The 12,639-nt window shown below is 33.4% G+C and overlaps 1 protein-coding gene across 1 annotated transcript; it reads right to left on the bottom strand.

The window, feature by feature from the left end:
* Window positions 1-8,623: 8,623 nt before the first annotated feature.
* Window positions 8,624-9,924, bottom strand: LOC140441309 (L-lactate dehydrogenase-like). The gene has a single exon (XM_072531957.1). It carries the CDS (start codon window positions 9,808-9,810, stop codon window positions 8,737-8,739), a length of 1,074 nt encoding a protein of 357 aa, XP_072388058.1. The 5' UTR covers window positions 9,811-9,924; the 3' UTR covers window positions 8,624-8,736.
* Between the last annotated feature and the right edge of the window lie 2,715 nt (window positions 9,925-12,639).

The following is a 12,639-nucleotide window of genomic DNA, read 5'->3' as shown; positions in this document are numbered from 1 at the left end:
TCCAAAAGTCTTTTCAGAACAGTTGAGTCATAAATCACTACACCTGATGCTGCTAGATATTGTTGGAGCTCTTGGCTTGTTTTTCTTGGGTCCAATTTGCTCTTTCGAAGTAAAAATCTTTCATCTGCCGGTGTTGTTTTCTTCTCTTTCTTCCGCATTTTCTAAACTTTTTCACATCCATTGATCTCGATTCTCGTTTACGCTTCAAAATCTTGCTTACTATCGCCTTACTCACTTTACAAGATCTTGCGATTTCTCTTTGTGACATAGAAGTGTGTTCATTTAACGTGATAATCTTTTCACGCTTCACACAAACTTAGTACATAAGAAATGTCCTAAAACACCTTTAATTAAAAGCCAGAGAAAAGTTAGGTTATGTTTTCAATGCTTATTTAGTTGTAAACACAGACCACTAATAACTGTGGTTGTAAATGTATGGACAGTGTTGCTAACTGTGCATATTGACAAATGTCACAATGATTTCATTAATTTGTACAATACTGTAAAAACTTACTGATTTACTTATAATTATCAGATTCGTCATCCGACCTGATTGGAATAATTATAGGTTAACAAAGTTCTTCTTCTTCTTCATTTATTAGGTAATATCCCAGGGGATAATTTGCCCAGCTAATTCAGGGAGGATATTCTCAACTTGCTCTAGATAGGAATAGAATAGGTATAGGAAAGACAATACAACACAGGATAAAACTTTTCTCGCTTGGGGGTAGCAACCAAGCTGAACACATACCAAAAATGACTGAACCATGGTGATTTGTTCCATTTATTGACTATTTTACTATAAAACGACTCATTTGATCTGTTTGAATTCCATTTTTGTGCCCATCGAGTACAAATTAGCTTTTTAATATAAAATAAGTAGTTTGAATAATGCAATTTAACTTTGGCTGGCATTTTTAGTGATCTTCCTATGTTTGCCAATTTGTCTGCAACACAATTGCCCTTAATATACGAATGCCCTGGAATCCATGCCAGAATAATACTGATGTTCTGTTGATTGGCTTCTATAATGCCCCTTTTGGTCATGATAGAGGTATGTTCAGTTTCCATTGAGTAAGATGTTTTCCCTCTCTTTTGGATAGCACTCTTAGAATCAGACAAGATTAAGGCCCTCTTGATATCCTTCTCCAAGACAAATCGAACCGCATGATTAATTGCAATAATCTCTGCAGTGCAAACTTGAGTCTGATACTATCAACTGACCCATCTGTAAAGATTATAGTGTGAAGTGGATTGTCAAGTGAGATTCTTTGAAATTGAATTAATGCATGCTCATCACCTTTATTAGATTGCACATTCCTAATAGGGATAGAAGTTAATTGATATTCTAATTCAAAATTGTGGCACGGAAATAAGTCACTAGAAAATAAATTTGGGGTATGCTGGAATTTATTCATGATCGAAATTAAGAGGGGAATACATACTTGTTTTATTTCAGTAATTATAATTTGATTGCATTGATATCTGTAATTGATTCAAGGCAGACATTATTGGATTATTAATTAGTATAAGATTTTTTAGGAGAAATTTAGGATTAAGCCATTCCCATCTGTAGTTAAGAGGAATTTGACCACTTTCACCTAAAAATGCATGAATAGGGGTAGATCTCACACATCCTGTTATAAGACGAATACTCTTATATTGTAATTTATCTAACTTGTTGATTAGCGCCTTAGGACAATCTGATAATATTTGACATCCATAATCGAAATGACTCTGTATCAAACCATTATGAAATATCTGGAGAGTTTTAGGATCACTACCCCAATATGTTCCACATAGAGCTCTCATTACATTCAAGCTACGACTTACTTTTAATTCTATTTCCACTTTAGGTTTTTTTGAATAACCACCCCTAAATATTTCACTGTATCGATCCATTTAATTGCATGACCTCTAATCTATATCACAGAATGTTTTCGGACTAAAGAGTCCATCATCAGTGAAATATTACCAAGTATACAAGAGTTAAGTCACTAAAAATATCTGGGTAAAAAGCCTTTAAAAGTTATAAAATTTGTTTTGTTTTACATTACTGTTGAAAATACGTTGTAATGTTAAAGTATGTAACAGATATCCTCCATGGCAACGTCAGGATTCCAATAGGGGTTGTTGCTGAACCTCAGACCCCAGAGACAAGGTCTGATGATAGTCTCAGGAATTTCACCATTTCATATATATATATATATATATATATATATATATATATATATATATATATATCCTTGTTAAGTTTTGCCCATATTGTATACCAGTAACTTTTTTAATCCGCTTAATAACACTTTTTGGTTCCTTTTCGTGTTTAACTCAGAACAATGCCTTTTCATTAAACGTATAAACCAAAAGTGCGATGTTATCTCAATAAACTCATTTACATTTATATTTAAAATGATAAAGAGTGTTATGGCAATCATTCTGATTTACATATTACAGGTTTAGTGACCTATTCAATGTCAACGTTTATATTAAGGAAGTATTTTCTTAATAATAGATCCATACAATTGATGGACTTAAGATTAACATATTGTCAAATACATGACCTTTTAATACCCATGAACTTCCTGTTGCACCAACCAGTGTGTAACAGATATGCATATTAGATATTAAAGATCATAATCCCATTCAAATATATAACACCAACACTCCCAATTAGTTCCATAGTACTCGTATATTCATATTAATAAAAAAATAATAATAAAAAGCTAGAAAAAGGTAGGAAATAAGGAATCTAAACAAGGAACACAATACTTACTAGTGTTAACGAATTTATTAAATATGAAAGAGATAGAAAGAGAAAATTTGGAGTATAAAAGAGTCGAAGTATATTTTCAGTCGTTTCAAGCGATTAATTTAATTTAACTTCAGCTTTTGCGAAAGTAGTAGCAATGTCTGCATATCTGTTTGTGATTTTGTAGCTTTGTCTTGTATGTATAGTATAAGTAACAAATATAGTAGAAACTCCTGAAGAGCGGAACCCTTTGATCTCCTATCTTCTTACACCGACACAGCCGGAATCAAAATCTAGAAATCTGACTGTTCTACTATATTTGTTACTTGTACTATATGGCAGTATTCAGGACCTTCAAGAATTCTTGAATTATGTAACTACGTGTCAATCGCACGCCGATGTTTCCTTACAGATATAGAAGAAAGAATAATCAAATATTGTATTTGGTTTGTTTTGTTATATGGAGCTGAAACTTGAACTCTAAAAAGTGTTACAATAATCCCCTAAAAATATTAGAGATGTAGTTGCAAAGAATTGGAGCAATTTTTTGTTCTCTCCCCAGGTAATCTCAGAAAATATATGAAGTTCATTAGTTAGGGTATTTAAGGTACCCCACACAAATACGTCAACAGTACGTCAACAGTAATAATAAAAACAAATTATTTCAGTGACTAGTGCTTTATTGTTTTTAACTTTCCAAATAATAATGTACAATTTAAATGAATTATTAAAGTATTTTAGTGGGGTATCATAGTTACCTCACACGGCCTGATCCGTAAGTTTTTGCAGCACGGTTCCGGAAAGGTTAAACAATATTAAAATAAGAAAGATACCATACCTAGCACATAAAGTTACCGTTACCTAGTTTATGTTTCTAAAGAAAACTCTTACAAAATCCTTCAGATTAGAATGAAACGAAAGATCGAGGGTCATAGAGAAAATAAGTCTATAGCAAATTGCATCTGAAACATTCGTGATTAGGTATAAATATGCAATGTCAAACAACTATTTAGATTAATTGTAGTACCAAGTTAGCCAGTATACCACGCAAGTCAGGTAGGAAAATTCTCATTTTTATCATCATTAATCAGTCCTGATTTGTCCGTTTTTAAACATTGGCCTCCAGATATTTTCATCTACATATTTCTGTTCTACACTTTTACTATGCAATTGGCTTCAATTTTTTTGAGGTCATCGGTTCATCGCCTTTAGGGTCTTCTCAGGCTTCGCTTGTCTGCCAAATACACATATCTCTCCACAACTTATATGGGCGATTTCTATAAGCTATGCATTTTGTTTTCCTATAGTTCATCTTTAAACCGACTCTCTGTATTACTTGCTGTAGTTGTAGCATAACTCTGGTTTTTCCTTAGTCGTCTGTTATGGAACCAATGTCATCGGCATATCGTAGATAATTTAGTTTTTTTCCATCGACGGTAACACAACAAAAATAAGAACCAGTGGTCTATTCTCTTCGAAAGACTTAGATAGATTAGAGTTCTAAAGCATTGCATATGGATGTTTATTTCGTGGCCTAATCGAAACCCTTATGACTGATAGAAATCGAGTTTAACTTCCTATCTGCTTGCCAGTATTCGAGTAAAAAGCTAATGGGTCTGTATTTCGGAATAGCATTTATTCGGAATGTTTTCTTATGCAGACGATGGGCAGATCAAATGGATCGTGGGAAAATCCCTACATGAAGCCGCCCATATGGCACACGATAGCAGCCAATGTAGGCACCAAGCCAATATTATTTAGAGTGTCGCCACGCCCTGACAAGGGCTCAAGGAATAAGGAGGAGGATTTTGAAATATACTCTACACAAGTTCTTTGTTTCTTACCATTACCATGTTTCCCAACAGTATAACCAACAATGATCTTTCCATTCTATGTTACGTCACTTGCGACTTACGTACATATAGCTTTGTGAGACTATGTAAGAATAGGCAGGATATACTGATTAAAAGCTCTTCTTTTTAAGCTGATAAGTACACCACCTTTAAAAATATAACGAAATCTTCCATATGCTGCCCAACCTAGAGTTATTCTCCTTAGCAGCTCAGCATTTTAGTTACTTTTGCTTTTTATTATATGTCCAAAGTATATGTAGCGTCAACAATTTCAATTCTGCCGTCCGTTACCTTCAAAAGTTAGCTAGTAACTAACTTTGTCATATTTTTTGTCTTTTAATAATTAATATTTATACCTACCTTACGTGCTGGATCGCTGAAGTCATTCAATATAACTGACAATTTTTAGGTCGTCTGAAGTAGGGAGAGATACATCATCTGCAAATATTCCTTTATTTTCCCGTTCCAGTGTCTTCAATGCATGTTCAAGTGGAACACCTATTCTAATATATACTTTATTGTTAGGAACCTGTAGATTTATAGTTGTTGTAGCATTGCTATATATTTTTTCTTTAATGCTAGTGTACCTATGATCAATTCGACACTCTTTTAGTGACTTTAGATATGCGAGTAGTTCGGTAGTATTAAACGCTTTATGGAAGTCTACATACGTTAGATCTAGGGGTCTATTGTATTCTATAGATTTGTCAATCAAAACTGTTATGCACTGTAGGTGCCGATTAATGAGACTTCATACACTACAGCATAAATCAATAGGTCCCAGGTCTAACATATAGGTGTATAGGTGGCACCATGAATAACAAACCAGATAAATAAAACGTACCACTCTTCAAACGTTACTTATCATAATTAGATACACTTTCTTTCGCAATTTTAAAAACAATGAAAAAATAACTGTTTAAGAAAGCACTGGGAACACTTGATAAGTGGTATTTGGACTGCATTCTCTTGAATGTTAGTTATTAAAGGATGATACACTGACTTGAAATGTGGTCGCCATGACAAAATGATGCTGTTTGCTCGAATAGCCAAAATTGTCCAGAAGAACTGTCGCCAATAGCTAAATTCTGGCTTTACGATTGGTCAAATTGCAACCTTAATTGCAACCAATGGTATTGCTCGAAAATGAGTATTGGCGGTTGTGCAAGCTCCAATGGCAGAGCGCCATGGAGCAGTTGACCTAATTAATTTCGTATAAATATAGGTGCACAATGGCCAACAATTCGTTCTGGTCAGAACAGGGTCCTCACAATCAGCCTTCTTGGCATAAGAGACCTTCTGGTTGATTTAGTTCCTAGAAACTCTGCTGTTTATTGCACCTAACCGCTATCCTTTTTATTTCATGATTTTTCTAAGTTATCTAGCGAGACTTAGAGTCTGATTTATATTTAAATTGTATTTATTTCAGCTTTTCGACTTAGGATATTTTTCGTGAAATATTTTATTTCGAATTAAATCGTATTTTCGACTTAGAAGAAATTTTGGTAAGATATTTATTTCTGATTTGATAACTTGCGATAATTTGAATTATTTGGTTATTTCTTTCAGGATTTTTTTAAGTTCTTAAACGAACTTAGAATAGTTTTCATATTTATTTATTTGGTTCCTGAACGGAACTTATAATATTTTTATAATATTTCTCTTTCAGGGACTTTAAAATATTTCTAATATTTTATTTCTCTTCGAACTTCGGAGTTTGAAATATTTTTGGTATGAAAATAACTTATTTATTATATTTTTTATATTTTTCTACATTTTAGGTCTCATCGACTCCAATAACTTGCTTTGTGTTGATATTTTGTTACATGTGTTTTTTGATTCGTCCCGAAGTCACCACGACAAACACTTCTACCACATTTTGGACGAAATAGACTTAGTAGAAATTTAAAATTTTTCCGAAATTTTTGGGACTTTTTTTTTTTCATTTTTACTTTTTTGCATTAATTAGGTGTGATAACTAATAACTTTTTCCTACAGATTCTTAGTTCTAAGACTAATTAACACTTTATTTGCAGATTCTTAGTTTTAGTAAACATTTATTTGCATTTCTTTAAAAAGTTATTTCTCTATTTTTCTACTTGTTCTATCACGTTACCATTAATTGTCAATTTTAATTAGCATATATTTCGATTTTTTGGCGTTTATAGTAATTTCCATCTCATCACTATTTATACTTAAACTTTCTATCAGATACTGTAGGTATTCTAGGCTCGTTGCAATGATCACCGTGTCGTCTGCATATCGTAAGTTGTTATTAATTAACTTTCAGTTAACGTTAACTCCCGCTTTGATATTATTGAGCATGTTTTTGAAAATTTTTTCAGAATATAAGTTAAATAAAAGTGGCGATAAAACGCATCCCTGTCTAACTTCTCTACAGATTTTCATTTCTTCTGACTGTCGTCTATCAATTTAAACTATGGCACTTTGGTTCCAATATAATGTTTGGATTATTTTTATAATTTTTACTGTCAATGTGCTTATGCATAAGTACCGATATTAGTTTTTTATGTTTTAGTCTATCAAAAAATTTCTCGTAGTCAATAAAGCACTAGTGTAGGTCAACGTTTACATCCCGACATCACTGAATTAGTATGTTGATGACAAATAGTCCTTCTAGAGTATCCATTCCATTTGGATTTCAAACTGGGTCTCACTTATATCCTCCTCTTTTATATATTATTTAAAACAGTACTTTTAAAGTATGAAACATGAGGCGCAGTCTTCGATAGTCAGAGAATTCGTTTGCTGCTTTGTTTTTTAGACATAGTTATAAATGGTGACTTCAGTCACTCTTGTGGTATTATTCCCGTATCGTATACCGTGTTGAACAAATCTGCCAATACTTTCAAGCTATCCTCGTCCACTAGTTTTAACAGTTTAACAGGTATTTCATCTAATCCAGCTGCCTTATTATCCTTAGAGTTTTTGATAGCGTATTTTATTTCATCTATCGTGATCTTTTGCCTCTCTAAAGGATTTAATTCTTGTATCTTCTGCATTTCACCTCTTTCATCTTGAAAAAGTTCTCCATCGTACTTCTCTTTGTGTGTCCTTGCTGACTTTTTTTATTCATACCGATCAGTTCTCTTATTTTTTTGTGCATATTCTCACATCATATTTTGTTTTTAGTTCTTCTATCTCTTTACATTGTTTCATGAAATACATTTCCTTAGCTGTTTTGATTTTGTCCTTAATTATTCGTTGTATTCCTTTATAGTCTTGTGTAACTTTTCCTTTATATTTCTTTCTTTCTTCCATTTGTAATAGTATTTCTTCTATCATCCATTATTTTTTAGCCCCTGACTTGTGTTGTGTCCAAACTTTCTTGAGCTGGTTTCAGTAATATGTTTTTTATATTATTCCACTGTTATAATGTTATGTTAAATGATTTAATATAATCGCCCTTTACCACACCCTGTACTATATATACTATAAACCCCTTTCATTATTTTAAATTTATTCTGTGACACTTTTATTCGATTAAGTGAGTCAATAAACACATTTATATAATAAGTAATAATCACGATGTTACAACTGACGAAAGTGAAGAGCAAACAATTTCGATGATGATAGAGGAACCAATTTGTTTTAATCAATTTCATACCCCAATTGAGATAATTATTAACATTTGTTTCGGTTTAAATATGAGGGTGTAACGATGCATAATTCAATTAAAGCCACAATGTGTAACCTCGCATAACTTATTTGATTAAGGATTTATGAATATTACACCTAAATGGTTTCGTTAAAAGGGCTTAATTGCCATTTGAGAGTTTGTTGACCGCAAAATCACCTTAGTTTTTATATTAGAAATCTAGATGAACTCACTTAGTAGCGTTACAAACATTTTAAATTAATTTTAACATCTGATATAATATAAGGTTATAAAGGCATACATGTATATATATATATATATATATATATATATATATATATATATATATATATATATATATATATATATATATATGTTTTCATTGGGAATGAGCCACAATTTTACTTTAAAATAAGTTCTTTTTACTTGGTAGACAAGGATATATTTGTACATAGAGACATTATACACAATATACAAACACTTATAGTTAATCATAGGTTTTCTGAATTTTGATTTTAAAACTTGATGTCTTTTTGAATGTCCGACATCTTAACAGCGGAATCTTTCAAAGAGCAGAGTTCGTTACTCGCCAATTGTTGTTTCACGACATATTCTACACCATTGGCACCAAGCACAGTTGGTAAGGATAAAAATACTTCATAATTCAGATCATGCAAACCCTTAATCATGACAGATACTGCATGGACATGATGAAGATTTTTCAAAACTGTATTGGCCAACGAGGCTGCATTAAGACCCATAGCCCAGTTGGTATATCCTTTTAGTTTGATGATTTCGTATGTTGAATTGACTACTTCTAAATGAAGCTTTTTCCATTCTTCTGGATCGTCATCTGTACCAACCTTGGGTTGAACGTCTTTCAGACGCACTCCCGCGACGTTAACTCCAGACCAGACAGGAATTAAAAACAAAAAAATACTAGAGCAACCGTGTTCTCCAATAATCCATCCGTGAACACTCTTGGTGCTGCAGCCCAACCTTTCCGAAATTAAAAACCTAAATCTGGACGTATCAAGGTTGGTTCCGGAACCAAACACTTTGTGTTTTGGCAGCCCTGACAATTTCCAAGCCACGTAAGTCAAAATATCACACGGGTTGCTGACGACCATTAAAATCGTGTCAGGGGAATATTGCACGAGAGATGGAATGACATGTTTGAAGATATAGGTACTTCTTTGGACCAAAGCTAGACGTGATTCACCTTCTTTTTGTTTGGCTCCGGCAGTGATGATGCAAATCTTTGAGCCTGCCGAATCTTTGTAATCTTTGCTCGCAATAATTTTGGGATTTTTCAAAAACAAAGCTGCATGTTGAAGGTCCATTAATTCACCTTTTAGCTTGTCTTCTGTTTCATCCATCATGACAACATCGTGGGTTATACCCTGCATCAGCAAACTAACAACAGTAGCCATTCCTACTGCTCCTGTACCAACAACTGTGACCCTATTGGAAGTCTTCGCAATGGATCTTCCTGCAGGCGTAAACAAACCTTCTCTGACACTCATATTGGTGGAAAAACCACGCCACACCAACTTCGGATTTGCAAAAATCAATTTGCGTATGTACATGTTGTTATGTATTATCCACTACAAATTTCGTTTTAGCGGTAAATGTATCACTACTTATAATGAACTGATAAAAGAATAAAAATATGCCAAAAAACATTTTGATTGACATTATGTCAACCTTCATCATCATCACGTCCATACAGTATCTGTCAGGGCTATAGGTTTTCGTTTTCTGGATCATAAATCACGTCTGTGATCTGGATTACGAAGTATTTATCCCTACCAGCTCTGCTTGGTGCCAATGGTGTTGAATACGTTGTGAAACAACAAATGGAAAGTAATAAACGCTATTCTTTGAAATCCTCCGCTACTAAGATATCTTTTAAAGTAAAATTGTGACTTATTTCTAATAAAAATAGTAAGTTGCATTAGGACGCCACATGTGAAAAGGCTAATGAATAATGCCGTTGAGGCAACTGTTATCAAAGAACAATACAAAGGGATATCTTGATCCCGCGTATATCGATGATTCCAACGAACGTATCATTTGATTTTAAACGTTTACAAATTCCCGTTCGTTTGGCTTTTGCAATGACAATAAAGCTTTGTTCACAAAGCTAACTGTTGCATGTTTGCGGAATAGTTTCCATGTTTTGCATACGGACAATTAGTCGCTGGTCGGAAAAACGTTGTATATTTATGCAATGCAAAAAAAAATAAAAATATTGTTTATCAGAAAGCTTTAAATTGATTCAACTTTTTTCATACATAATATGTATGAAAAATACATATTTTTTTATGGTTTGTTTTTCCTGTTAATTTTTTATACATTATTTAATACAGGGCAGTGCGACGTTCGCCGAGTCAGCTAGTATAATCATCATTATCATTCTCAGCGTATTCTACCGATTATGGTAAAATACATAGATAGTCTTACATAGTCTTACATAGACTTACATAGTCGTTCTTCATTTCTGCCCAGATTTGTTTAATATTCGTTTTTCTATACCATGTTTTACCGGCTTGATTCTCTAGGGCAGTGGTGCTCAGACTTATACTGCATGGGATCTACCACATAAACTGCAAGCGTCCGAAGATCAACTGCTATACCCTGTTTTTAAACCAGGAGGAGTAATTCAAATTTACCGCGCCACAATGTTTGTTTGTAATTGGTCCAACCTCAAGCAAGTTTACTCCACTGTTATAAAATTTTGACACTAATGGCATTTCATAGGTTAATTAAGTTATATCGGCGATTTTTTGTGTTTTCTGCGTTATTCTTTTAATTTTCAAATTTTTTGTCTGCTTTTGGGTATATAAAAAACAGTTATTTTTAGAACTCTTTTTCGACGTATTAGTATAATATAATATTTTTGGATTACCGTCGAAGACCAATATGATCAACCAAAAAAGATATATTTGGTAACTTTTCTAGTGACTTTCTTGAGTGTGAATCTGTCTCTTTAGTTTACTCCTCCTGGTTTAAAAACAAAGCATAGTAAGAAAAACAATTTTGAAAATAAAAACTTTATTGCACATTTCTAGTTGATAAAAAGTTGTAACTACAGAGAGTTGTAATTAAAGTCATCTTTTTCATATTAATTTTATTTGGATGTTGATGCATGGAACTGCATATCATCCACAAGTATTTTATATGATGGTACGTAATTACCGAGGGCCAAACGCAAGCATGAAGAGAGATGTTCGTCAGTTAGCCGATTACGATATTTTGATTTCACTATCTTCGTTTGAGAATGGTGTAGTATGGTGTCTGGTAAGCTACTTGTCTCAAAGACGGATATTTCTCAGACGATATGAAAGACCAAAATTTCGTATCGATCGCTCTGGATTTAAGGTGTATATCCGAAATTATTTTCACTATCTTATTTTGGACGAAAATGATCTCCATCTGGTCTTGACAAGAAAATGGATTAGACATGAATGTTACAATATCTGTCAGTTTTTTAAAATCAGCGTATCGTCTTTCAAACTCGCTATGAAGTGATTGCAGCTCCGTCTCGTAATAAACATAATTCAAATGACGGCTACCCTTTTTTCAACGATGGAAAGTTGTTTAAATCCTTTCTGCTAATTTCATCAATCAGCCAATCCCGTCCACTGCTGGACATAGGCCTCCCTCAGTTCTTTCCAGTGTTCTCTACACTGGGCCGCTTGTAGCCAGTTTCCCGCTACTCTTTTTATGTCGTCGGTCGGTCCGACGGCATAAAACCGACCATATACCGACGGATGAGTAGCGGGTAAGTACTCCTCCACAATCCCAGTGGAGGATAGACTTACTTCAGGGATGCGACCCTGCCCTACGCGAGCCTTGATTGTCTCTCAACTCCTATGGAGAGAAATCATGTCCTAAACCCATTCCTACCCAATACCTACTATCCTATCAATTTCCCAAACCAACTCACCAACCCGCCTGGCAAGCGTGGTGTTTAAATGCCAAAACCCCTCTGCTAATTTACAATCAATAATTTCAACTTGTTGACAAAAGAATGTATTGCGCTCATCATATCGATAATTGTTTTATTTTTACCTTGTAGTTCAAAATTAATGAATTATTTAATTAATTAATTAATTATTTAATTAATTAATTAATTATTTAATTAATTAATTATTTATTTAATTAATTAATTATTAGGAGGTTCAAATGATTTATTAAATCTGTTAGAAAAGCCAGACCACAGATCCATTTTTTGTTTTGAAGTAGATGAATGTCGTCTCCTCGTTCTTCTAAAAAAGAAATTATTTTGGGAAGTAACTCCTGAAACCTATCTAAAAATTTTCCACGCCTCAACCACATCACATCCGTATGCAGAAGTAAATCAGTGTGTTCCAGAGAGTCGCTAGCTTCCAATTGCGCTTTAAAAATGCGTC

This window comes from Diabrotica undecimpunctata, chromosome 1 (genome assembly GCF_040954645.1).
Source record: "Diabrotica undecimpunctata isolate CICGRU chromosome 1, icDiaUnde3, whole genome shotgun sequence".
In the NCBI taxonomy this organism is placed as follows: domain Eukaryota; kingdom Metazoa; phylum Arthropoda; class Insecta; order Coleoptera; family Chrysomelidae; genus Diabrotica; species Diabrotica undecimpunctata.
Note: the sequence above shows the minus strand (reverse complement) of the source record. Positions and strands in the feature narration are given on the sequence as shown.

Coding starts and splice junctions, on each gene's coding strand:
- LOC140441309 (XM_072531957.1), bottom strand. CDS start 9,810: ATGTACATACGCAAATTGATTTTTGCAAATCCGAAGTTGGTGTGGCGT.